Source organism: Anomaloglossus baeobatrachus, chromosome 7 (assembly GCF_048569485.1).
Source record: "Anomaloglossus baeobatrachus isolate aAnoBae1 chromosome 7, aAnoBae1.hap1, whole genome shotgun sequence".
Classification (NCBI taxonomy): domain Eukaryota; kingdom Metazoa; phylum Chordata; class Amphibia; order Anura; family Aromobatidae; genus Anomaloglossus; species Anomaloglossus baeobatrachus.
Genome location: NC_134359.1, coordinates 280796703 through 280823556, shown reverse-complemented (window position 1 = coordinate 280823556; position 26854 = coordinate 280796703). Strand labels below are relative to the sequence as shown.

At 44.5% G+C, this 26854-nt stretch overlaps 1 protein-coding gene across 1 annotated transcript in view; it reads right to left on the bottom strand.

The window, feature by feature from the left end:
* NTN3 (netrin 3) overlaps positions 1-26854 on the bottom strand; it is a 110221-nt gene that overhangs the window by 9733 nt on the left and 73634 nt on the right. The window contains exons 4-6 of the mRNA XM_075318247.1: positions 17985-18134; positions 13807-13860; positions 1071-1145 (exon numbers count right to left, since the gene is read on the bottom strand). Coding sequence (XP_075174362.1) covers positions 1071-1145; positions 13807-13860; positions 17985-18134 — 279 coding nt within the window. The remainder of the gene's footprint in view (positions 1-1070; positions 1146-13806; positions 13861-17984; positions 18135-26854) is intronic.

Genomic DNA, 26854 nt, shown 5'->3' with positions numbered 1-26854 from the left:
GTATCTCTGCTAAATACTGTGTAGTTGCCGTGTCTGACCAGGTCTGATCATACCACGGCTTCTGGGCAGGGGAAGACGCAATAGAGTATAAAGACATTACAGCACAGGATCACAAATTTTTCTTTCTTTGAGGTAATGCTTTTTTTTTTTTTTTCTAAAAAAACAGCAGGGAAATGTTTTACCTCACATAAAGAATCATCTATCATCCCATGTTATAATGTCTATTTTCTCTTTCGCGCCCTTCCCTGCCTAGGAGATGTGGTATGATCCCCTGTATGGTCAGACACGGCCATTACACAGTACACAACAGGGACACATATATATGATTATCTCAGCACAGGGACATTTTATATAAACGCATCCAATTGCGGAAAATCGGAAAATTATCATTATTCGAGGATCTATTGATTAAAATTAACTTAGTTCATGGGACGACAACTCCTTTTAATGGTCATTATCCCCAATATTACCATATCCGTATTATATTGAGCGCCATCGGACCCATAATATGTCACTCCCATATAGTAGAGCGCCACACTAATATATATATATATATATATATATGTGTGTATGTGTGTGTGTGTATATATATATATATATATCTGTATGTGCGTGTGTGTATATATTTATATATATATATCTATATATAATATGTATATATAGATAGAGAGATATATATATATATATATATATACACACACACACAGGGTGGTCCAAAAGTAGGTGGACAGTATGTGTAGTAGGGTTACCGAACGTGGCGTAGAGAGAAACTGACTCAGTTGCCCTTAGCAACCAATCAGATTCCACCTTTCATTTTACAAAGAGTCTGTGAAGAATAAAAAGTGGAATCCGATTGGTTGCTAAGGGCAACTGAGTCAGTTTCACTTTACACCATGTTTGATAACCCTATTACACATACTGTCCTCCTACTTTTGGACTACAATATATATATATATATATATATATATATATATATATATATATATATATATATATATAATATGTATATGTATATGTATATATATATATATATATATATATATATATAATGAACTGTGAATGTCTTTTACCAAAATCTTTCTTGCAGTATTTCTTCAGGTTCATCTTATAGTTTCCTTTCGGAGGCTTGCAGTACTGCTCGCAATCTGAAAAATACAGAATAGGATTATTCCACTTAGTTTTATAATACAAGTTGAAGAAATATTTCCAAATTCTGCATATTAGTCCCATATTAATATTCTGCATATGGTGGAGCAAGGCCTGGTCCATGCTTAGGCTTTGAAGTATTTTGTACAGAATCGCAGCTGTCAGTAGATCAGGAGGGTCCACGACCAGCAAAATATGGAGTCCCGGAGATGGTCTATTCCTTCACGTGCAGCACCTTGTATGTATCCCCCAGTAGTAATGCTCCACCGTGTACCCCTCTGCATGAGCCAACGCATATCTTATATTTTCACTTGAGATTTTTGATATTTTGCTTCGAGAATGACAGAAATGCAAAAAAAAAAGCCAAACCAAAAACCCAGAAGCTAGACCCCCACCCTATAAAAAGCCATGGATCTAAGCCAGGGTGAAAAGGCCATCTGTTGTAGGGTGGAGGGCATAAAGTGTGCCAGGGACCCGTGCCAGGGTGACATTAGGAATCCCGTCACATGCCAGGCCAGTGCTGGGCGCAGGCAGGTACAGCTTTCCGTGTAAAGAGCTGCAACTGGATCACCTGGTATAATGCCGATTAAAAAGACTAATTATATAATTCACGGAGAGAGATTTATTAAAAGGGATATAAAGCTGGACGGAAAAAAAGCATAAAATCTGTGTATTCTGAAAATGTGCAATGTAGGAGCTTTATGTTTGGGAATATTTAATTCTTTAAGCATCACAATTGCGCTTGATTGACAGTTCGGACCAGCGTCAGAGCGGCACCACTGGCCCAATCTGTGCACTCTCCAATGCAGCAAACAGGGGCAGCTTTACCTTTGCAATTTCAGAGTTAGGGCCGCGTTCACACATTCAGTATTTGATCAGTAATCAAAGGAAAAGTATTATAGAAATCCATGCACCACCTTTGCATTTTTCACTCACTCCTGGGATTGGCCTTAGACTGGCGCTGGCCTCATCCTGTGATCTGGCCGGCTTCAGAGCTGCGCTTACAAACTTTATATCAAAGAGCTTGCAAGTGCTCCACCACTTCAGAAGTGGCTGGTAACATACGCAGCGAGCTGTAAAGTATACATTTTTAATAAGATGTAGATTGCAAAGTTACTTTTTTTTTTTTTACCTACACTTTGTAATATCTTCCCATTTCAGAAGTTGAGTAAGAAGTCTAAGGCTGTGTGCACACGCTGCATTTTTTTGTCACGGTTTTGCTTCAATTTTTGTGCAGTTTGTTGCCCAAAACTGCATGTCTTTCCTTCTCCCAACAAAGTCTGTCACAATTCAAAAATTCTGTGCACACATTGCTTCTTTTTCTGCCCCAGGGTGCGGTTTTGGGTGACAACCCACAACAGCAGCGTGCGGACATAGCCTAAGGGGTACTTTGCACACTACGACATCGCAAGCCGATGCTGCGATGTCGAGCGCGATAGTCCCTCGCCCCCGTCGCAGCAGTGATATCTTGTGATTGCTGCCGTAGCGAACATTATCGCTACGGCAGCTTCACATGCACTTACCTGCCCTGCGATGTCGCTCTGGCCGGTGACCCGCCTCCTTCCTAAGGGGGCGGGTCGTGCGGCGTCACAGCGACGTCACACGGCAGCCGGCCAATAGAAGCGGAGGGGCGGAGATGAGCGGGACGTAAACATCCCGCCCACCTCCTTCCTTCCGCATTGCAGCTGGGACGCAGGTAAGGAGATGTTCCTCGCTCCTGCGGCTTCACACACAGCGATGTGTGCTGCCTGCTGGAACGAGGAACAACATCATACCGTCGCTGCTGCAAAATTATGGAAATGTCGGACCCTACACCAATCATACGATAACGACGCTTTTGCGCTCGTTAATCGAATGTAAAAGGATTCACATACTGCGATGTCGACAGCGGCGCCGGATGTGCGTCACTTTCGATTTGACCCCACCGACATCTCACCTGCGATGTCGCAACGTGCAGAGTACCCCTAAGAGTCTATGGGAGCAATAGTGGGAATGTGTGAGACATCGCTGTCTTCTACACAGGAGACCGCCTAAACCACCGAGCTAAAGTGACCTTCCAGATGACTACAACTCTCAGCATGCCCTGACCATGTCCGCCACAGATTGGAGACCACTGCATGGGAAGCGGTCGTCTGTTTCGCTTCTGTAGATAATTTGGACACTCACTAAGCAGCAGAACGTCTGTAGGTAGTATAGTGTGTATGAAAAAGTACAATATACAATATTCATACTCGTGTTTGTGTGTGTGTATATATAATATATATATATATATATAATATGTGTAATTTGATTTCCTGCAGAATACATGTTACACACTATTCTGTGAATGTAAGATTTTGGCAGGGAAAAGTTAAGTCCAGTAAGCTGGATTCGGTTCTGGTCCGTGGCAAGCCCTCCCTAAATCAGCTTATAAACTACAAGCCCCGTTATATACCTAACCTCCTTCTAAGCTCATAATCCAATTACTATGTGGCCAAAAATAATCTAGATAACCCTGTGCTATTCAGTACAACCAGCCTGACACCTATTTACAGTAGCAAATATGAGACAAACCCTAAATTGACCCGAAACGTGTCAACATCTTGTGAGTGAGGAACCAGTGAGGAACCTTGAGGATGGTGCAACATTCATTTGGTGCTATCATTACTATTATTCAGATTTGATATTTGGACAATACAGAAAATTACCCAAATAAATAAGTATTTAATTTTAGTTCTCGACACTGAAACACGTTTCCATCTAAAAATCCAAGGTCAAGACTATGGTTGCAAATCTTCAATCGTGCTTCTTAGGACCAATTGGTGGAAAAACTAGATAATGATCCTAAACTCACGTCAAAATGCACAACAGACGACCTCAAAAGTCCTGTGTTGTCCGCGGGGCAATAGCGGGGGCATCCTTGGAAAGCAGCAATGGAAAGAACTGATAATTTCACATGGGGGATGGGGCAGTGGTTGAGATTTGGGCGTAGTGGCTACCAAGATACACACCATGGTCCTTACTGTTCTTTCTGGCTGTTGGCGCTGTCATCCGGCAGTAGACTATATCCATATATTTTGGGAATATCCCTTCTTACTGCCTTTCTGGAAAGAGGTATGGGTAATTATGTCCACGTTTACTATCGCTTTATGCATTTTTCACCTGCTTTTTTCCTTACTACAGTACAGACCAAAAGTTTTTACACACCTCATTCAAAGAGTTTTCTTTGTTTTCAGAAAAAAATTGTAGATTCACATTGAAGGCATCAAAACTATGAATTAACGCATGTGGAATGAAATACTTAAAAAAGTGTGAAACAACTGAAAATATGTCTTATATTCTAGGCTCTTCAAAGTAGCCACCTTCTGCTTTGATTACTGCTTTGCACACTCTTGGCATTCTCTTGATGAGCTTCAAGAGGTAGTCACTGGAAATGGTTTTCCAACAGTCTTGAAGGAGTTCCCAGAGATGCTTAGCACTTGTTGGCCCTTTTGCCTTCACTCTGCGGTCCAGCTCACCCCAAACCATCTCGATTGGGTTCAGGTCTGGTGACTGTGGAGGCCAGGTCATCTGGCGTAGCACCCCATCACTCTTCTTCTTAGTCAAATAGCCCTTACACAGCCTGGAGGTGTTTGGGGTCATTGTCCTGTTGAAAAATAAATGATTGCCCAACTACACGCAGACCGGATGGAATAGCACGCCGCTGCAAGATGCTGTGGTAGCCATGCTGGTTCTGTATGCCTTCAATTTTGAATAAATCCCCAACACGGTCACCAGCAAAGCCCCCCCACACCATCACACCTCCTCCACCATGCTTCATGGTGGGAACCAGCCATGTAGAGTCCATCCGTTCACCTTTTCTACAAAGACACGGTGGTTGGATCCAAAGATCTCAAATTTGGACTCATCAGACCAAAGCACAGATTTCCACTGGTCTAATGTCCATTCCTTGTGTTCTTTAGCCCAAACAAGTCTCTTCTGCTTGTTGCCTGTCCTTAGCAGTGGTTTCCTAGCAGCTATTTTACCATGAAGGCTGCTGCACAAAGTCTCCTCTTAACAGTTGTTCTAGAGATGAGAAGGTGTGTCCAAACTTTTGTTCTGTACTGTACATCACACCGACATCTCTCTGAAAACCTACTGCCATTCGGTCCTAATCAAAGATTGACATTGATTGTAGTGTGAATACAGCTATAGCTGCCAATCATTGATAAGGACTGGCCACTCGTTTATGAAGAACAAAATATGCAGAAATTACTAAAATACATGTTATACTGAGTCTTTTCCCACAAACCTATACAGTGGCATGCAAACATGTAGGTACCTTTGATCAAAAAAAGCAGTTTAGCAAGTTGAGGATGAAATTATCTCTAAAATGCATAAAGTTTCCTTTGTATTTTAAGGAAAAAGAAAACAAATATTTTCATATTTCACACTTGTAAATTAACCAAAAAGGAAAATGGGCCGATGCAAAAGTTTGTGCACCATGCATGATTGGTACCTAGTAGCGCCCCCTTTGGCAAGTATCACTGCTTATAAACACTTTTTGTAGCAGCCAAGAGTCCTTCAATTCTTGTTTGCGGGATCTTCATCCATTCTTCCTTGGGAAAGTCTTCCAGTTCTGTGAAATTCCTGCTCGTCTTCCAGTTCTGTGTGATTTCTGTCTCGTCTTGCATGCACTGCTCTTTTGAGGACTAGCCATAGATTTTCAATCATGTTCGGATCAGGGGACTGTGAGAGCCATTGTAAAATCTTTAGCTTGCACCTTGTGAGGTCGTCTATTGTGGATTTTGATGTGTGTTTAAGGTCTATTTGTAGAAGCCAGCAAAATGTTTGTGAGATCTGCTTGTAGGATTACTAAAGAAGAAAATCAGAACCCCTGCGTGACTGCAAAAGACCTTCAGGAATACTTAGCAGACTCTGGAGTTGTGGTACATTATTCTACTGTTCAGAGACTCACTCACAAATATGGTCTCCATGGAAGAGTCATCAGAAGAAAACCTCTCCTTTTGTCCATACCATAAAATTTAGAAGTATGCAACAGAACATCTACACAAGCCTGAGGCATTTTTGAAACAAGTTCTGTGGACAGATGAGGTAAAATAGAACTCTTTGACCACAATGATCAAAGGTATGTGTGGAGAAAAAAAGAGCACAAAATTTCAGGAAAAGAATATCTTGCCAACCATTAGGCATGGGGGTGAATCAATGTTGCTTTGTGGTTGTGTTAAAGTCAATGGCACGGGGAACATTTTACGGGTAGAAGGAAAAATGGATTCAATCAAATTTCAACAAATTCTCACTTAAAACCTAACACCATCTGTAAAAAAGCTGAAGTTGAAAAGAGGAGACGGGAGGATGGCTTCTACAAATAGATAATGACCCTAAATAGAGATGAGTGAACACGTGGACATTCAGCTTGGCACATGCAGCCGAACCGCACTTACACAGGTCTGGACTTGGCCCAAACTACAATGGAAGTCACTGATTGGCAGTGCGGATCTCCATCCACATCCAGCCAGCCATAAGCAGATCACTTCTGAGGACAAACAGGGTTTTTCCTTGTGTTTTATTTTTTTTTTTTTGGGGGGGGGGAGGGGGGGAGTTGCACACTACATCTGATAACACTGTTGCTACTCCCATTGCGAGCCATTCAAACACTGCAAGCGGCTCACAATGGATTGAGCAACGAGTGTACCCAAGCACCGAGATACTTGTGCAAGTGAAGTTCATATGTAAAGTGCCCAAACTTTTTTTTTCTTTCTTTCTTAAAGTTGGTGTTCAGCAGAAAACCGAATACCGAACCTCAGGTTTGCTCATTTCTCATCCTGAACACATGTCAAAATCCACAATAGATGACCTCAAAAGGCACAAGATGAAGGTCTTTAATGGACCTAACATTCTCCTGATCTAAACATCATTGGAAATCTATGGCTAGACCTCAAAGGAGCAGTGCATGCAAAACAAGCCAGGAATCTCATAGAACTGTAAGAAGAGCCAGGAATCTCACATAACTGGAAGACGAGCACACCCGTACTGGACACACATCGCTGCCCAGGTGACACTTCTCTTCCAGGGAATACGGGCTTTCCTGAGTACCTTCATATAGGAGAGTGAACCATGATTGCGGGATGAATTTCCAAGAGTGCTGACATCTTTTTCTAACCACACCAGGCACTAGTAGAGGTGCCGCCTAGACTGGGAACTGGATCGTTGTGAGGGAAGACGGTCCCTCTGGAGGACATTTGTACCATCATTTGGGAGGTTGAGCTTTTACGACGGGATGACTTTCTAATATTGCTGTCCTCTTTCCCTAACCGGATCAGATTTGCACATTCTCATATGGGTGTGAATGAATCCCGGGATTTTCCATAAATTGGTTGAGAGACAAGTGCATAACCCGGGACTACTCCTACAGTATGTTTTGTACTGTTAGATACGTTTTCCTGGTCTGCAAATTTGAAGGACAAGTTATTAACAGGATATAAGATTGTTCTGGTTCAACCTATTACCGGTTGATGCTGTGATTCAATTGTCAAGGATTGTTATATACCCCTGATGAGCCCTATTGTTTTGATAAGAGGGCGAAACGCGTAGGGTGCATCCTGGACATGTGCAACAGCAGTTTCATGATTTGATACTTTTGACTGACAGTCGACTGAGTAAATAACTCCCCCATAGTATATGTATGACATTGATTGACAGTAAATTATTATCTGGACGTAATTAATGTCACACACTGTCTATATGGGCCTTACCTTGGGTGTTTCACTTTACCCACTTTGAATTAGGGCACACGGTTCTTAGTGTGAGTGGAGGGCTATTATAGGACCTCAGCCGACGAGGAACAGGGGCGTCAATAAAGCTTAGGACGCCGACCCCTGTATGATAGGAAGGGTAAGGAGCAAGGGTTTGTGTTTCCCACCTTTCCTTCTCACCATATTTTAAAATTGTTTTAATATGTGTACCCTGTTTGTGGCATATTTGTGAATAAAATTGATTTTTTAGGTAAAATATTTCTTGGTTAATGAAGACGAGCCAGGAATCTCACAGACCTGGAAGAAGAGCTAGGAATTTCACAGAACTGGAAGACAAGCCAGGAATCTCGCAGAAATGGCAAATGAGCCAGGAAGCTCACAGAACTGGAAGACGAGCCAGGAATCTCACAGAACTGGAAGACGAGCCAGGAATCTCACAGAACTGGAAGACGAGCCAGGAATCTCACAGAACTGGAAGACGAGCCAGGAATCTCACAGAACTGGAAGACGAGCCAGGAATCTCACAGACCTGGAAGACGAGCCAGGAATCTCACAGAACTGGAAGACAAGCCCGGAATCTCACAGAACTAGAAGAAGTCTCCAAGGAAGAGCAGTGCATGCAAGACGAGCCAGGAATCTCACAGAACTGGAAGATGAGCCAGGAATCTCACAGACCTGGAAGAAGAGCCAGGAATCTCACAGACCTGGAAGAAGAGCCAGGAATCTCACAGAACTGGAAGATGAGCCAGGAATCTCACAGACCTGGAAGAAGAGCCAGGAATCTCACAGAACTGAAAGACGAGCAGGAATCTCACAGAACTGGAAAATGAGCCAGGAAGTTCACAGAACTGGAAGACGAGCCCGGAATCTCACAGAACTGGAAGAAGTCTCCGAGGAAGAGCAATGCATGCAAGACAAGCTAGGAATCTCACAGAACTGGAAGATGAGACCGGAATCTCACAGAACTGGGAGACTTTTCCAAGGACAAATGGATGAAAATCCCTTAAACAAGAATTGAAATACTTTTGGCTGCTACAAAAAGCGTTCACAAGCTGTGATACTTGCCAAAGGGAGTGCTACTAGTCACCAACCATGCAGGGTGCCTAAAGTTTTGCATCGGCCGATTTTCCTTTCTTGTTAACTTATAAATGTAAAACATGAAAATAATTTTTTTTGCCTAAAATAAAAAGGAAATGTGTCATTTTTAACTTTATGCCTCTTAGAGATCATTTCATCTTCAACTTGCTTAACTCTTCATATTAATTGTAATTTTCACCAGGGGTGCCCAAACTTTTGCATGCCACTGTATATCAATCTGCTCAGCTCCTCCTGCTCTGTGACATGCTGCAGACTGGGCTGCGTGCTAAATTGTGACAGGTTCCTTTTAACCCCTTAACGCTCCGTGATGGATACGTCCGTCCTGGTGTGTGGCCCCCTCCGCACAGGGCAGATGCAGGGTGTGAAACATCAGCCACAATCTGCCTGTAACAACAGCGATCAGGGCCAAATAAACATATTTGGGATTGCCAAGCTCGTAAAAAAAAGTCTAATCTATCAAAATGAAAAAAAAAATAAATAAATAAAAAAATGTTTAAACGTTATAGTAATGTAAACGAAAAAAATGCCAAAAAATTCAATAAAAAATTATACAATTAAAAGATACAACTCTGCATGTATAATCCTTAAAAAAGTTACGGGTCTTGGAAAACCAAACCAGATTCTTGTTTTTCAACAGTTTTTTTTTAAGCCACTAAAATAGTAAAAAAAACCAAACCAAAGATACTATGTCAACAGAATAATAAGAAAGGGACGCACGTCTATATAAGTTTACTGTCATTTAGAATTTTCAGTATATGTTGGCGCTATATAAATAAAAAGAAGTCATTATATCCTGATATTTTCTGCATAGTCTCCTCCGTGGAGGCGCAGGTTCCTTCCACCTCCTCTTGGCATGTTACTGTACCCTCTCTAAAGATTTCGACTTTGCTTATAGCTAATTCTCGCTTCATTTTCCTCCGTTAACCACGGGGTTAACAGTATCATTATTTCCGCTGGGAGATTTAGTTTCAGAAAATGAGGGGAGAACTTCTCAAAAATGTCAACGCAAACAGAGCCGAACAGGCCTCCACCCTGACTGCAGGACGGAGGAGGGGGAGCGGACCCCTCTCAGAGGTAGATGGAAGCGTGATCCCCGGCTGCTGCCTCACCTTGCCACCGCCACCGCATTGCTGCATCAGCTTTATACCTTTTATATCTTTTAAAGGGGTGGTCTCACTAAAGATTTCGGGTGCATGTCACCGATCGGTGGTATCCGACTGATGATGAAGAAGGATAGCGAATTGCAATTTGGCTTCATTTAGAGGCTGTAAAAGCATCCCCTTTTAGAGATTAGTGGGGGTCACAGCTGTAGGACCACCACCAGATTGACATTGTTGGTATATTCTTGCATGTCAGCTCTATTTTGGGCCTTTGGTATAGCATTCTGTACTCCTTTAAAGCCTTTTTTTCCACCAAGAAATGTAATTATTTACAAATAGAAGATGGAAATTCGAAAAAAAAAAAAAAAATCAAATGATCCCAATGGAGTTAATGCAAGAGAATGGAGTACTGAGGAGTACAGCCTACTGGTGGTCTTGGGTCTCATGTAAAAAGGAGTATGCCTTCATATAGTTTTTCTATGCTGAGATCTGGGTATTGCTGAATATAGCAAAATATGGGGTGGGGGGGACCCTATATATGACGGACGGTGGAATAGGGAGCAGCAGGTGTGGTTGTGATGGGGTTAACATATCCCGACCACAAGAATGTTCTGTGTAAGATTTCTGACCAGCCACCACTTCCCCTCCCCGATCCTCAGACCGATCATGAGAGCAATGGGTACACGGTACTCCAGAACCCAACCACACGTGGGCACGGACTACCCCACAGACCCTCCAGCGCTCTTCTTAACCCTTTACCACCTGCCCATGCACCGGCTCCACAAAACTTCACCCGCTTTTACTGTCATCACATGGCTAACCCAAAAGGGCGTTTTCAAACGTTCCATGTACACAGTCCATTTTCGGTCCATGGACCGCTTGGGACAACTGCAGTTATCTCAGGTCAGGAAATCCGGGGGTCCGGCTGATGCGAGAACTGTCCATCTTTGGCTATGTTCACACACTGCATCTTTTACTACGTTTTTTGGTGCGTTTTTGAGGTCACAAAGATGCACCCAAATGCATGCATTTCTTTCCACCAGCAAAGTCTGTATAATACGCACCTAAACGGTCGGTTTGTTGCAGACTGGTCAGATGGGTATCTCCGTTCTCTGGTGCGGCGCCTCCTCTTTCCGCCATCTTTCTCTTCCTTCTTCTGAAGCGTGAGTGCATGACTCGTTCTACGTCATCCACATGCGCCGGCATTGAGGTCCTGCGCAGGCGCACTTTGATCTGCCCTGAGCAGAGCAGATCAAAGTATTGTATTGCGCATGAGCGGGCAGGCCTGTGTGGATGACATAGGATGCGTCATGCACCCAGGCTTCAGAAGAAGGAGGACAAAGATGGCCAAAAGAGGAGGCGCCGCACCCGGAGAACGGAGACACCAATCCGACCCATCTGCACTGAACAAACCGTTAAGGTAAGTATTATAAAGTCATTTTTACATTCTACACAGCGGCCTGGGCTCTTATATACAGCATGTTAGAATTCTTATATAAGAGCCCACTGGTGGTGGCCACAGCTTATAGTCGCCAAATCTGGTGACAGGGTCCCTTTAAAAAACGCATTCGGCAAAATATGGCAAAAAAACGCATTCGATTTTCATGCGTTTTTTCCGCAGGTGCATTTGGTGCGTTTTTTAGGACAAAAACGCTGCATCTTTGTGGTCAAAAAAAGATGCAGTGTGTGAACATACCCTTTCATAGATGTATGAAAACAGCCTAAAAAGGATGGGGCAGCTGGATTTCATTATGCCTCATCCAGATTATCCCCTTCTCGCTATATGGGACACATGCATGCTCTGCAGAGCCGTGCGTGCATTTATATCGGGGGTTCAAGAGGAAAAACTGTTGAACTGAATGTTATCTTGACACCTTAAAAGGGCCAAGCTAACAATTATGAGAATAAATCCAACTATCTGGTAATAAATCGGTAACAGGATTTCTACATTAAAGGGGTGGTCTGATTTCAAATATTATCAGCCCGTAGGCTCGCAGACTTAAAAAAACAAAAAAACAAAAAAAATACAACAAGTTGAGCTCTTAAGACCCCCATTCACATTAGTCGAACCCTTTTGATATTCAGTTTGATGGGTATGTGGCCCTCTTTGTAGAGTCGGAGGTCCACATACACACTGTTGGCTTTCAACAACCTTATGGGAGAATCACCCTGGTTTGAGAGAATACAAGTCATTTTGTATTCTATAGAAACCATCTTTTCTTATAACTGAATGATGTCTTAGGGTTCAGCTAACACTGAAGTTTCATATTTCTGCACACACCCCTGCGGCTCTTATCGGTGTATGGTAACTTCTTTGTTTAGGATACTATATAAGCTGGTCACATGATGTAATAAAGCAGAATCTCTCAGTACACCATATTAGCATGTGTGCTGTATTGATTTCTCCAAGCACTTGTAAAACAAATCTTATTAATTTGGAGTTCCAAGGGCAAAGAAGCAGAGTATTTTGCTCACACTGGGCCCACTGCTGCTTCAATCTCTGTTGACTGGCTGCAGTCACACAGTGGTGTTATATTGGCGGCTCTGTAGCCAATCAGTAGACAGCAGCTCTGCTAATGTAGAGGGAATAAGCCGCTGAGCCCAGTGAGAAGCTGAGCTCAATATCCCTAGCCATAGCCAGGCCTGATTACAGCCACACCTGTTCTCAATCAAGAAATCACTTAACTAGGACCTGCCTGACAAAGTGAAGTAGACCAAAAGATCCTCAAAAGCAAGACATCATGCTGCAATCCACACCTGTTCTCAATCAAGAAATCACTTAACTAGGACCTGCCTGACAAAGTGAAGTAGACCAAAAGATCCTCAAAAGCTCGACATCATGCTGCAATCCACACCTGTTCTCAATCAAGAAATCACTTAACTAGGACCTGCCTGACAAAGTGAAGTAGACCAAAAGATCCTCAAAAGCTCGACATCATGCTGCAATCCACACCTGTTCTCAATCAAGAAATCACTTAACTAGGACCTGCCTGACAAAGTGAAGTAGACCAAAAGCTCAACATCATGCTGCAATACACATAAATTCAGGAATAAATGAGAAACAAAGTACGGTACATACATCCCATGGACAGTTCACATTTTCCTTCCTTTTTTTCATCCTTCACTCCGGTAATTTCAGCCCATGGTGTTTTGATCTGTTCTCCCGCCCTTTACGATTGTCCTCGCTGACTTACTTCTTCTGATTCTCCCTTTTCTGCCGCCCCTGAACTCTCTCCCAATCTCCTGGATTTAGACAGATTGGTAAATACATCGCTGGAGTGAACTGTCATAACTGTCCTCACATGACTGATACAGGGAATAATGCAAAACTGCTGCAAAATCCTTGTAAGATGACTATTGTTTTCCTTCTCCTGACATTTAGTCACCCTCCCCTTGAACTAAGTGTCCTTTCCTTCCTTCTTCATTTTCTAGTTTTTATTATATTTGGGAGAGGGGCCAGGACACGTTAACCCATTGCGTTGCATGCTCCCACCCCCTGCGGCCTGGCATATTCTCTGGCGATGAGCCTGGAAAACTTGTCTCTGAACAGCTTGTCTCGAAAAAGCAGGGAAAAATTCCCAGTGTTTTGATGCACTCTTTAAACGTCTGGCATCCACCATCTTCCTCCCAACAAGATGAACTGGCAGCGACGCTAATTTCATTTACTTTTGGGTTGCTATCTAGAATACCGCCCCAACTTCTTTCTCCTGCAGATTGGTAAGACTTACCAGCTGGCTCCTCTGTGCTGGTGAGCGCTGGAGTAGGGACCACTGCTGGGATTTCTGGAGGGTGAAGAAAAAAAGAAATAAGGAAAGATAACATTTATTTATGCAACGTGGGCTGTGATTAATAAAAGCCGAAATAATACAAATATCGGGGTCCATACAGTCACGTAACATCGTGGACAAACAGAGCAACAGTACAAATTCAGTTTACGAAAGAACAATCATGGACGTAGTAAAAAAACAAAAAAAAAACCCTTTGGATATTGACTCATATAGGAAATTATTAGGTGTAAGATGTCATGTTCAAAAACCTCCAGAAATCTATCTAGTGTAAAGCAGTAAATAGAAGACGGGGGGGAGGAGGGAGATGCAGCTGCAGGTTTTTGCTCAGCTTTTCAGAGAAGATGGGGAGGAGGGAGATGAAGCTGCAGATTTTTGCTCAGTTTTCAGAAAAGATGGGGAGGAGGGGGATGCAGCTGCAGCTTTTTGCTCAGCTTTTCAGAGAAGATGGGGAGGAGGGGCTGCAGCTGCAGATTTTTGCTTTGGTTTTCAAAGAAGATGGGGAGGAGGGGGTGCAGCTGCAGCTTTTTGCTCAGCTTTTCAGAGAAGATGGGGAGGAGGGGATGCAGGTGTAGCTTTTTCCTCAGCTTTTCAGAGAAGATGGGGAGGAGGGGGATGCAGCTGCAGCATTTTGCTCCGCTTTTCAGAGAAAATGGGGAGGAGGGGGGTGCAGCTGTAGCTTTTTGCTCAGTTTTTCTGAGAGGATGGAGAGGAAGGTGATGCAGCTACAGCTTTTTCCTCAGCTTTTCAGAGAAGATGGGGAGGAGGGGGATGCAGCTGCAGCATTTTGCTCAGCTTTTCAGAGAAAATGGGGAGGAGGGAGATGCAGCTACAGCTTTTTGCTCAGTTTTCAGAGAAGATGGGGAGGAGGGAGATGCAGCTACAGCTTTTTGCTCAGCTTTTCAGAGAAAATGGGGAGGAGGGGATGCAGCTGCAGATTTTTGCTTTGGTTTTCAAAGAAGATGGGGAGGAGGGGGTGCAGCTGCAGCTTTTTGCTCAGCTTTTCAGAGAAGATGGGGAGGAGGGGATGCAGGTGTAGCTTTTTCCTCAGCTTTTCAGAGAAGATGGGGAGGAGGGGGATGCAGCTGCAGCATTTTGCTCAGCTTTTCAGAGAAAATGGGGAGGAGGGAGATGCAGCTACAGCTTTTTGCTCAGTTTTCAGAGAAGATGGGGAGGAGGGAGATGCAGCTACAGCTTTTTGCTCAGCTTTTCAGAGAAGATGGGGAGGAGGGGCTGCAGTTGCAGATTTTTGCTTTGGTTTTCAAAGAAGATGGGGAGGAGGGGGTGCAGCTGCAGCTTTTTGCTCAGCTTTTCAGAGAAGATGGGGAGGAGGGGATGCAGGTGTAGCTTTTTCCTCAGCTTTTCAGAGAAGATGGAGAGGAGGGGGATGCAGCTGCAGCATTTTGCTCCGCTTTTCAGAGAAAATGGGGAGGAGGGGGGTGCAGCTGTAGCTTTTTGCTCAGTTTTTCTGAGAGGATGGAGAGGAAGGTGATGCAGCTGCAGCTTTTTGCTCCGCTTTTCAGAGACGATGGGGAGAAGGGAGATGCAGCTGCAGCTTTTTGCTCAGCTTTTCAGAGAAGATGGGGAGGATGGGGATGCAGCTGCAGCTTTTTTCTCAGCTTTTCAGAGAAGCGGCGGAGGGAGGAGACTAAAATTACACAGCACAGCTTTTATGTCACCCAGGAAGAGCCCACTCAACAAGCGAGGTATAAAAAAGATCTGCAGGTTACACTCAAGATTTATGGCCGCACTTCAACTTTCACACCTTTACAGATGTGATTTTTTTTTTTTTATTTGTGTACAGGAATTTTAGGTGCGAAATCTATAATTGGAATCAGTTAAAACCACATTTACATTTAGCATGTGCAGGGAACCGCTCTGGGGGCACTTTATAGTCCCTTGCATAGTGCTAGGAATAGCATCAGAGCACTGCGGCCCCTTCATTCTTAGAATCGATGTTCAGACCAAATATTAAGCAATATAAGTCACTTTACAAGATAGGAGTCACTCTATGATAGACTGATGAGCAAAAGGGTAACAATGCTTAGAACTTTTGACTTTCCAGCTCCATATCTCACCATCCACTACAGCTTTGGGATTGAGACGACCTTCATTTTATAGACAATCATCTTGGCTATCTCATACATAAATGTGACTTGCAACTATTTAGCAGATGATTAGTTATACAGATTCTTGTCAGGTCACTGCATTTACTGTTTTGCTCCTAAAAATCAAACTGTAAATTTTATTATTTTGTTTGTAGTTTGTAAATCTACCTTTGGCTTTCAGCACTGTCTGAATCCTTCTGCTCTTGATCAGATTCAAGCAAGTTTAGGCCGAAATCTGATCCCGGTCTCTTCTACACATTCCCAATGTTGGTGTATTCTGGTCGGGTCACTTGGGGATGTATACAGCTATTTCTTCACCACTGCCCACAAGTATTGGATTGGGTTGAGGTCTGGGGACTGTGAGGACAATCCAGCTCCTCTACGTCATTGTCATTGAACCATTTCTTCCCCAATCTCTTGCTTCGGGTCGTTGTTTTGCTGGAACACTGTCGTCCTTTTCATACCCATAGTACTCGAGTGTATGAAGTAACTATAGTCTTGTAGGAGACTCACATAGAGCTCAGCATTGAGACCACCATCCATCCTGGTCAAGTATCCAACACCTTTGTCTGTGAAACAACAAAATATCAGGCTTCCTCCACCGAACTTGACAGTTCCTTCAATTTCTCGATCCATTAGCCCCTTTTTCCCTTGTTTCTTACAGACCCATTTGCCCCCATCACAGCAGTCTAGCGACTTTCATCTAATTTCTCCAAATCACCCGTTCCCTATCGTCTACGTTTCCACTTTTCATCCTTCTTTGCAAACTTGTGCCGACGTTTCTTATGATGATATTGTAATTTAGGCTTGTTCACCTTTTTTCGGGCCACCATTACTGTGCGTCGCCCCGGTGCTTGCATGGACGTCTGTGATCTCACTATTATGAAGCCTACGAGCCGTCTCTACTGTCAGGTGTCACCAGAACTGACAGACCTTGTGATGATCCAACTTGTTGACTCCGATATTTTGCCTTGGCTTCTGAATGGATGGAAGGACTTCATTTCTTATTTTTCCACCTGTCATGGCCTCACATGATGCAGTTTGGCAATTTTCTTGGCCCAGAGACCACTATCGATGAGTTGGATGATGTGGTTTCTCTTCTCTTGGGAAATCTTCTTCATGGCTGCTCCTCAATTCGAACCAGCGACCATTCGCTTGGGAATCAACCTAATAACACACTGAGCTATTAGAGAATGTGAGAACAGGTTGTGATTTGTAGTATACGGGAAGAAAAAGATTTTTTAATCACTAGGAGCAAAACAGTAACAATGCAGTGAGATGACAAGAATTTGCATAACTAATCATCTGCTAAATAGCTGCAAGTCACATTTACATATGAGATAGCCAAGATGATTGTTTATTAGGCTATGTTCACACTTCCGTTGTTTTGCATCAGTCACATGCGTTCCTTGACACATGTGACTGATGCGTTGTACAATGAGTGAGAAGAAATGAGAAGAGAGAGAGAGACCAGGAATGATTTCACAAAATTTGAAACCTACGTCTGGATATGCTGGGCATGCTCAGTAGAGCGGGTCGGAATCCTGCACTGGAATCTGTCGCCTAATGCATGACAACAGAATCCTGCACCATAGACATACATTTCCTGCACCATAGACATACATTATGCCTCATGACGGATTCCGACGGAATTCTGACGGCTGCGTTTTTTTGCCGCTAGAAAAACGTTGCATTCTGCGACCCACCCGCCAGATAGTCAGTCACTAAACAACTGATCCGCCGCGCGGCGGGTGCAACGCAAGGTCGTCAGTCACAATCCGCCGCTCATACAAGTCTATGGGAAACAACAGAATCCGCAAAACGGATTGCGTTGTTTCTCAGAGCAGCGGATTGTGACTGATACAAAATAACGGAAGTGTGAACATAGCCTAAGAAGTCTCATACGCAAGGCTGTACAGGATGGTGAGATATGGAGACTGAAAGTCAAAAGTTCAAAATATTGTTACCCTTTTGCATGTCACTGTATATAAACTGTCCCTTCAAGTTACTTACTGATGCACGGAGCAATTGGAGAACGGCTTTGTTGATATCCCTTAGCGCATCGGTTACATGTGAGACCAGTCACGCCATCTTTACACGGGCATTGTCCGGTTGTCTGGTTGCAGGTTTTACCTGCCGCCCCCACTGGATGACAGTCACAAGCTGGGAAAGAAGAAAGAATAAAACCAATGATTACTCAAAATAACTTGCAGCATGATAATAATAATAATAATAATTTTATTCATTTATATAGCGCTATTAATTCCATAGCACTTTACATACATTGTCAACACTGTCCCCATTGGGGCTCACAATCTATAGTCCCTATCTGTATGTCTTTGGAGTGTGGGAGGAAACCGGAGACCCCGGAGGAAACCCACGCAAACACGGGGAGAACATACAAACTCCTTGCAGATAGTGTCCTTGGTGGGATTAGAACCCAGGACCTCAGTGCTGCAAGACTGCAGTGCTAACCACTGAGCCACCGTGCCGCCCATGATCTCACAGATACAGTGCCACTCTTGTTCAGGGGCAGTCCTGGGTTTCCATTGCTCACTAAAATACAGGCAAGTAACAAAGACTACAGTAAGGACAAGAGTACAACCTGAATATTTTCGTCTGATTTCATAATACTCCTTCAAGGGGGTTGTCCAAGGGTTAGAGAAATGAAATGAAATAAAACAAAAGCAATAATCTGACATTGTTCCCCCCCGGTAATCTAATGGCACTCCATCAACGATGCCTTAGCGGTGCCAGACTGTTTTATTTACTTTCTCAGAGCAGTGATGTCTTGTTTTGACCCATGACCGCTGCAGTCAATCAATCACTGTTCTTAGCTGCAATACTAGGAGTTATGTCATGTGATCGCTGAGGCCAGTGAGTCACATGTCACTACTCCAGAAAGATGTGCAAAAATTGATGGGGCAACAATCACACCGGGTCTAGGGTAATCGTAGATTAAACAAGTGAGAGATGTTATATGTACAGTACAGACCAAAAGTTTGGACACACCTTCTCATTCAAAGAGTTTCCTTTATTTTCATGACTCTAAAAATTCTAGGTTCACATTGAAGGCATCAAAACTATGAATTAACACATGTGAAATGAGATACTTAAAAGAGTGTGAAACAACTGAAAATATGTCTTATATTCTAGGTCCTTCAAAGTAGCTGCCTTTTGCTTTCATTACTGCTTTGCACCCTCTTGGCATTGTCTTGATGAGCTTCAAGAGGTAGTCACCGGAAATGGTTTTCCAACAGTCTTGAAGGAGTTCCCAGAGATGCTTAGCACTTGTTGGCTCTTTTGCCTTCACTCTGCGGTCCAGCTCACCCCAAACCATCTCGATTGGGTTCAGGTCTAGTGACTGTGGAGGCCAGGTCATCTGGCGAAGCACCCATCACTCTCCTTCTTAGTCAAATAGCCCTTACATCTTGAACTGTGCTCTCTTTCAACTTTACCTCTGCATCATCGGGGGACGGCAGCTTCAGAGCAACCTTTGCACTCTGTATAGTAAAAAGCTTATAAGGGCTGTGCTCTTTTTTTTGGAGACCGGCCACCTATGCTAGCTTGCACAGGTGGTCGGTAACCTAGGCAACAAGAAGTAAACTATATATCTCGAAAGCCTTCTAATAGGAAGTAAATTGCAAAGTTGTTGTTGCAAAATTACTCTTTTAATAAGAGACCCCTTTAATAAGGCTTGAGTCCCCCACCTAGGGTCCAGTCCTATCTTCTCACTACTAGCTTTGCCTCTTCCTTTTAGTATAATTGTACTAAACAAAAGGGTGGTTAGAGATGTTTTCCATTTTTAGGCTTTACTAGGAGCCGGCATCAAAACGTGATTTCCCTTGATACTTTCTATGGTATTTTAAATGCTAAAAATGTTAAAAATTGGGTATGTGACCTTAGCGAACACCACAATGTGTATTTCTATTGGCCAAATCTTTAAAGGGAATATGTCAGCGGGTATTTGCTACCTTATCTTAGAGCATTGTGCATGGTGCAGGAAAAGAGACCCTGAATCCAGTAATATATCACTTAGATTACTGGGTGCCGCTGTTTTGACACAATCATAGTTATTAGTTTTAGCAATACAGCAGAGCTGAGAAAGCTGCCTCCACCCACACCAGGTTATCTATACCCCCTATTGAGATTTGCCGTGACGAGGCAGGGGTGGCTCAAAAAATTGATCAATTATTTGCTAAAAAACTCATTTTGCATAATAGTACAGTTGGAATAATTTGTGAATTTACACTTTTAATTGTTTCCATGCCATTCTCAAGCAGTGTTGGCTCCCCCCTTTCTGTTGTTATCTATATACAATGTCTACACACGGTGAGCTGCTAATCACAGAAGGGAGCGTGCTGGACTGTCAGGCACAAGGCAATGTAGTCCAGCAATGATAATGTCCTCTTTCTAAAACAAATATTGCAGGTAACACAAGCTGGGACCTTGAAAAGAGAATCATTGCTCAATTCTATGTTGTAACCCTTACAACATGTTGTTTTCAGATTACATAGCAAAAACCTGCGGACAGATTGCCTTTAAATAAAGAGTTGGAACCACTACAAGGTATAGCCAGGTGTTCGATGTGTAGTGGAGGGTGGGGGTATTCATGCTTGTATTTTTGTAATATAGAGAGTAGGGGGAAGAACAGGTACATGCAGAGTATTTACCCCTTCTGCTTCAATAATATCTCAGGTCTATGAGACGGAAGAGAACATAATGAGGGGACTGGTGGGATTCATCTCAGAAGGAGAAGGTAACACATAGGAGACATCAGCCAGCTCCTTTACTGCAAGGCTGTAATTTTGTAATGAGTTAATAGAGCTGCGGTTGCCATTTCTTGTTCCAGTGGGCGTCTTCCCAGTTATTAAAGGAGCTTAGCTCCGCGACCTATAATTGGACAATAGCAATAACATTATTCTTTCTGTCTGCGGGATTTAACCTCTGACACTTTGCAGTTGGGCTTTAAGGAAACACCAGCCTTTATGACCCAGAAATTATCCCATGAAGACAATCCCTGTCCGTGTGCCTTGTTAGGGCAGATGGACGTCACCGAGAAGTGTCCCCCTCCAAACCAAAGAGCTGCTTTATGTATCAGACAACTTCCATCAATTGTGAAAACTATGTGTACCGCCCCGCGCTCGGCTGCAGCCGAGCTGCTCGGATGCGGGCTCATTGGTGGGTGGCTCGAGCGCCTCCGGACCCGGGTCACTTCGCTCTGAAAGGGGATGCTGGCGCTTTTGGTGGGGGTTAGGTAGGTGCACGGCCGGAGCTGCGCTTGAGTTCGTGACACCACCCACGGGATGTGGTGAAGGTAGACACCACTGCTACAGTTACGGGGCACCCGGGGGAGATGTTATGCAGCAAGTTGTTAACCCCTCCGTGGGCAGGCTTGGTGGGCCCATTGGGGGTAGCTAGACGGTGCAGGGCGATGCGCGGCCGTATGGCACTGTTGAACTCACTGTTATTGACACACACGTCGCTGGTAAACCAAGTTGATGGTGGTCGGTGCCCGCAGCCGGCTGCGTCTGGTCCCCCACCCGGTTCGGTGGCCTTGGCCTTTCTCCTGCACCGTGTTGTGTACTTGGGCTGCCTGCGCTTCAGCGACGGGAGTCCGCTCCCCGACTTTGTGGATGTTGGGAGAGCCCTTTTGCCCGCAGATGCTGGCTCGTGGGATCTCTCTGCCTGTGCGGTGGCTTTCTATCCCCCTCGTTGGGCTGTTGTCTTCAGTCGGGACTTGGGTGGGAAAGGACCTATAGTCCAGACCGCAATCAGTTAATTAACTCAGTCCAGTGGATTCTGGACCTTGTTTCACTGTCTGAGTACACCTCTGTGTGCTCCGGTTTCCGAGTCGGTTCCCCGGGTCGGTACCGGCAGGCCACTACCCTGTCCCGGTCCACCATGGTTCCACTGAGCCGTCTTCCCGGCTCCTGCAGGCCAGGGCCACCGTTTGCCTCCTAGCCAAAGGTGCCCGGGCTCCAACCCCGGCACCTGTCAGACTCCTCTCACTACTCACTGACTGACTGACTTGTTTCCTGCCTCAGGCCCTCTGAACTCCTCGGTGGGCGTGGCCAACCGCCTGGCTCCGTCCCCTGGTGTGTCCATCAAGCACTGAGGGAGGTGACTAGGTTTTAATGGTTGGCTGATGACACCTTTTTGGGGGACAGGTGTAGTGCGGGGGTCTATCGGTGACTACCTGGCTAGTCTAGGGCGTCACATATGTCCATGTCATGCAAACTCCCAGTGATGTAATCGCGAGGTGGCAATGGATTGCCAAAGCATCAAGGAGCCTAATAAGCAACATGTCACCACTGCTTCTCTAAAATCCAGCCAAAAGGATGGGCTTCACAGGAAACAGTGATGCTACCTATATATTTGCAATATACAGTACAAGCAATCAAATGAATAAAGGTTTACGTCCCCTATAAAAACTAAAAATTACAATGTAGAGTAAAAAAATAAATCTTAAGTCTCCTGCTTCCGATCTTACACTCACCTTCCAGCGGCTTCAACCTTTACCGATGCCGCTGCGGTCCCACGGCGCCGTCTTGTGACTGTAACTTCTGACTGGCCTGAAGTCAGAAGTTAAGTCACAAACTCTCAATGTATATCATCTGATGGAATAAAGAACATGGAATTCACCCCTGGGATGCTGTCCATTAGATGTAATTGTATTATGGAAGCCAAGTGGATCCCTTGGACCTGACTTGCGTTTCTTACCCCTGGAATTAGAGAGTCTACAGAAGGGGCTGCAAACAACCTTGGTTTACCAAACTCTCAATGCAAGCCTATGAGGGCCAGAATGAGGCTCTTATAGAGTTATATTGAGTTGTGACCTCTGACATGTTCCATAACACACTGGAGCTGCTGGCAGGTCACAGATGGCCATGACTGACTGGAGAGGCGGTGATAGAAAATAATGCTGCTGGAGAGTGAGTATAAGATAGGGGGCGCATGACTTGTATTTAATGCAGTACTCCAGCTGTGCAATAAAAAAAAAAATTGCTAGAAGCGTGCTTTAATATATATCTATATATATAATTGCCTTATTCTGTCTGTCTGTCTTGCTCCAAAATTGTGTCTCGGTGAGTGTCATTACAGTGACAACCGTCTGATTGGCCGCTGGCTCGGCCTGGCCCCGCCCCCCCACGGATTGGTCGCTCGCCTCGGCCTGGCCCCGCCCTCCGCATGGATTGGCCGCTCGCCCCGGCCCTCCGCACACATCGCCAGACATAACCTTGCGCTGCTGGGATCGTGACGGAGCCGGTGTACGCTGGTAACCATTATACACATCGGGTAATTAAGGTCCCTTAGTTACCCGATGTGTATCATAGTTACCAGCGTACACCGGCTCCCGGTACACATGTGCAGGGAGCCGGCATTATACTCCTCTCCCCCCAGGACTACTCCTCCTATTATAGTCCTCCTATTATACTCCTCTCTGAGTATAATAGGAGAACTATTATAGCATGGGGGATGGAGCACGATGGGGAGTGCGCAGCATGGGGGATGGAGCACGATGGGGGGTGCGCAGCATGGGGGATGGAGCACGATAGGGGGTGCGCAGCATGGGGGATGGAGAACGATGGGGGGTGCGCAGCATGGGGAATGGAGCACGATGGGGAGTGCGCAGCATGGAGGATGGAGCACGATGGGGAGTGCGCAGCATGGGGGATGGAGCACGATGGGGAGTGCGCAGCATGGGGGATGGAGCACGATGGGGGTGTGCAGCATAGGGGATGGAGCACGATGGGGGGTGTGCAGCATGGGGGATGTAGCACGATGGGGAGTGCGCAGCATGGGGGATGGAGCACGATGGGGGGTGCGCAGTATGGGAGATGGAGCACGATGGGAGGTGCGCAGCATGGGGGATGGAGCACGATGGGGAGTGCGCAGCATGGAGGATGGAGCACGATGGGGAGTGCGCAGCATAGGGGATGGAGCACGATGGGGAGTGCGCAGCATGGGGGATGGAGCACGATGGGGGGTGCACAGCATGGGGGATGGAGCACGATGGGGGATGGAACACGATGGGGGATGGAGCACGATGGGGGGTGCGCAGCATGGGGGATGGATCACGATGGGGAGTGCGCAGCATGGGGTATGGAGCACGATGGGGGGTGCGCAGCATGGAAGATGGAGCACGATGGGGGGTGCGCAGCATGGGGATGGAGCACGATGGGGGGTGAGCAGCATAGGGGATGGAGCACGATGGGGGGTGAGCAGCATAGGGGATGGAGCACGATGGGGGGTGCGCAGCATGGGGGATGGAGCACGATGGGGAGTGCACAGCATGGGGGATGGAGCACGATTGGGGTGCGCAGTATGGGGGATGGAGCACGATGGGGAGTGCGCAGCATCGAGGATGGAGCACGATGGGGAGTGCGCAGCAAGGGGGATGGAGCACGATGGGGGTGCACACCTCCCCCCAAAACACACACACACCGCCACACGCGCACCGCACAACACACCACACACACACTGGGAACCACAAACACCGCCCTACACAGACACCCACAAACACAGACAACGCCGCACACACACACACACAACACACAACACACAAACACCGCAGCATACACAAATATACGCACATACCGCGCAACACACACACATTCCACAAAACATACCTCCCCTCAAAACACACACACGCACCCCACACCCACACAAACCGCGCAACACACACACACACAACGCCACAGACACACAGCGCTCTACAAACAACGCAACACACAAACAACACCGCTCTCACCCCCCGCCACACCCAGACAACACCCAGAACATGTACAGCGCCCTACACAAACACTTGGTAACTACACACAACAACATCTATATATATATATATATATATATATATATATATATATATATATATATATATATATATATATATATATATTAACTACACAATACGTAAATTCTAGAATATCCGATGCGTAGAATCGGGCCACCTTCTAGTATATATATATATATATATATATATATATATATATATATATATATATACATATACATATATACATATATACATATATATATATATATATATATATATATATTAGTGATGAGCGAGTACTAAAAAGCTCGGGTGCTCGAGGCTCGGGCCGAGCATCCCAAGATACTCGTGTACTCGGCCCGAGCACCGAGCCCAATGTTATCCTATGGGGGACCCGAGTATTTTTGTGAAATGACCACCGGCAGCATGGAGAAACCATAAAACTGTAAATTAAAAAAAAAAACGTGCGTGTGTGTGTAAGCGTGCATATATATATATACACGCGGAGTGGAGTGCGGGAGGGGCCGTAGCCGAGCGGGGAAGTGTCGGGCTAAAGGCACGGTCATTCTGTGAGGGCCGGCCAATCACTGCAATTCCACAAGTAACAGGGCTGTGGCATTGCGGTCTGCCAGCCAATCCCTGCATGAGGGCTGGCTCTAAAAAGAGCGCCAACATGAAGACCACGAGTACAGCACGAGTATCGTGAAATTACTCGGTCCCCGCCGAGTAGCCCGAGTACAGTGATACTCGTGCGAGTACCGAGTAGTGACAAGCATACTCGCTCAACACTAATATATATATATATATATATATATATATATATATATATTTTTTTTTTTATTTAATTCCCCGTTCCTCTTCGCCACTTAAAAGTTAAAAAAAAGTTAAAAATAAATAAAACATAAATAATTAAATTAAAAAAACAATTATATACATTGCTGTAAGTCAAATCTTCGTATCTACACCCCAAAATTTGTCAATTTACAGACCAGTGTGGTTTGTAACCATTTTGAGTCACTTTAATTTTATTTTTATTTTTCAGAAAATCGTAAAAGGAATAAAATGAACATTGTCATTCAAAACTGTAACTTATCCTGCCCCCAAACCCCCCCAAAACATCTTTCGGCTACATCTAAGTTCTGGCTCGTGGAAGAAAGGGAGGATAAAAACTAAATTGCAAAAAGGGGGATAAGTTTAAAACCAGCAGAAGGCTCCTAATTACCTGTCCTGTAGTAATGCAAGCATAAGATACAGAGACTAATTAAAGTCTTCAAATATTTCCATTACACAGACATCGAGTATTTGATTAAAATCATTGAAAGAGAACAATTTCTAACTTTGGATTATCCACTGTCTGCCTGCATGGGGCCTGAATGGAATAATGATGGGAATGGAAAGAGATACAACAGCTGTGCACTATGGGCTTGGCCCAATGTCCGGTCCAAGAGTCACATTGCAACTGAAAGCTTACATTACCTAAAGGGAAATGGGACAAGAATAGAGGGGGAAAACTCCTTGTAGCTTTAGGGACGAGCTACTTCTTGTTCTTATTTTATTCCCCCTTTTCCTCTTAGTGGTCTGCCATTTTTTTTGTTTAAACCTGCCATTACATTTGGGCCTTTTTATTTAGTACTTATTTTTACGGTACTTTCCGAGGATCCTCAGGGGCGTGTCTTTAGACTGCTTTGCATATTTATCCCATGAGCCACACCCCCTTGGTGAAGTTCATGAATATTGTTACTAAATAAAAAGGTTCATATCTTAGGAACTGTATGGCAGATTTAAAAAAAAAAATAATAAAAAAAAATAATATATATATATATATATATATATATATATATATATATATATATATACATATAATCAACGCAACAGCAATAATAATGTATGAGCAATAGCTGGTCACTTTTGACCTGAAAATCTGTTTTCTTAAATTGGAATTTTCTGAAGAGCGTTTTGAGTAGTTCTGACACCCGAAAAAAGTAACAAGTTTTAAAAAAAAAAACAAAAAACAACAACTTGTCTGTTACTATTCTTTTCTATTGCAAAACTACTTTGCTATTCATATACTTTTGGGGGGGGGGGGGTTGTGTTTTTTTTCCTC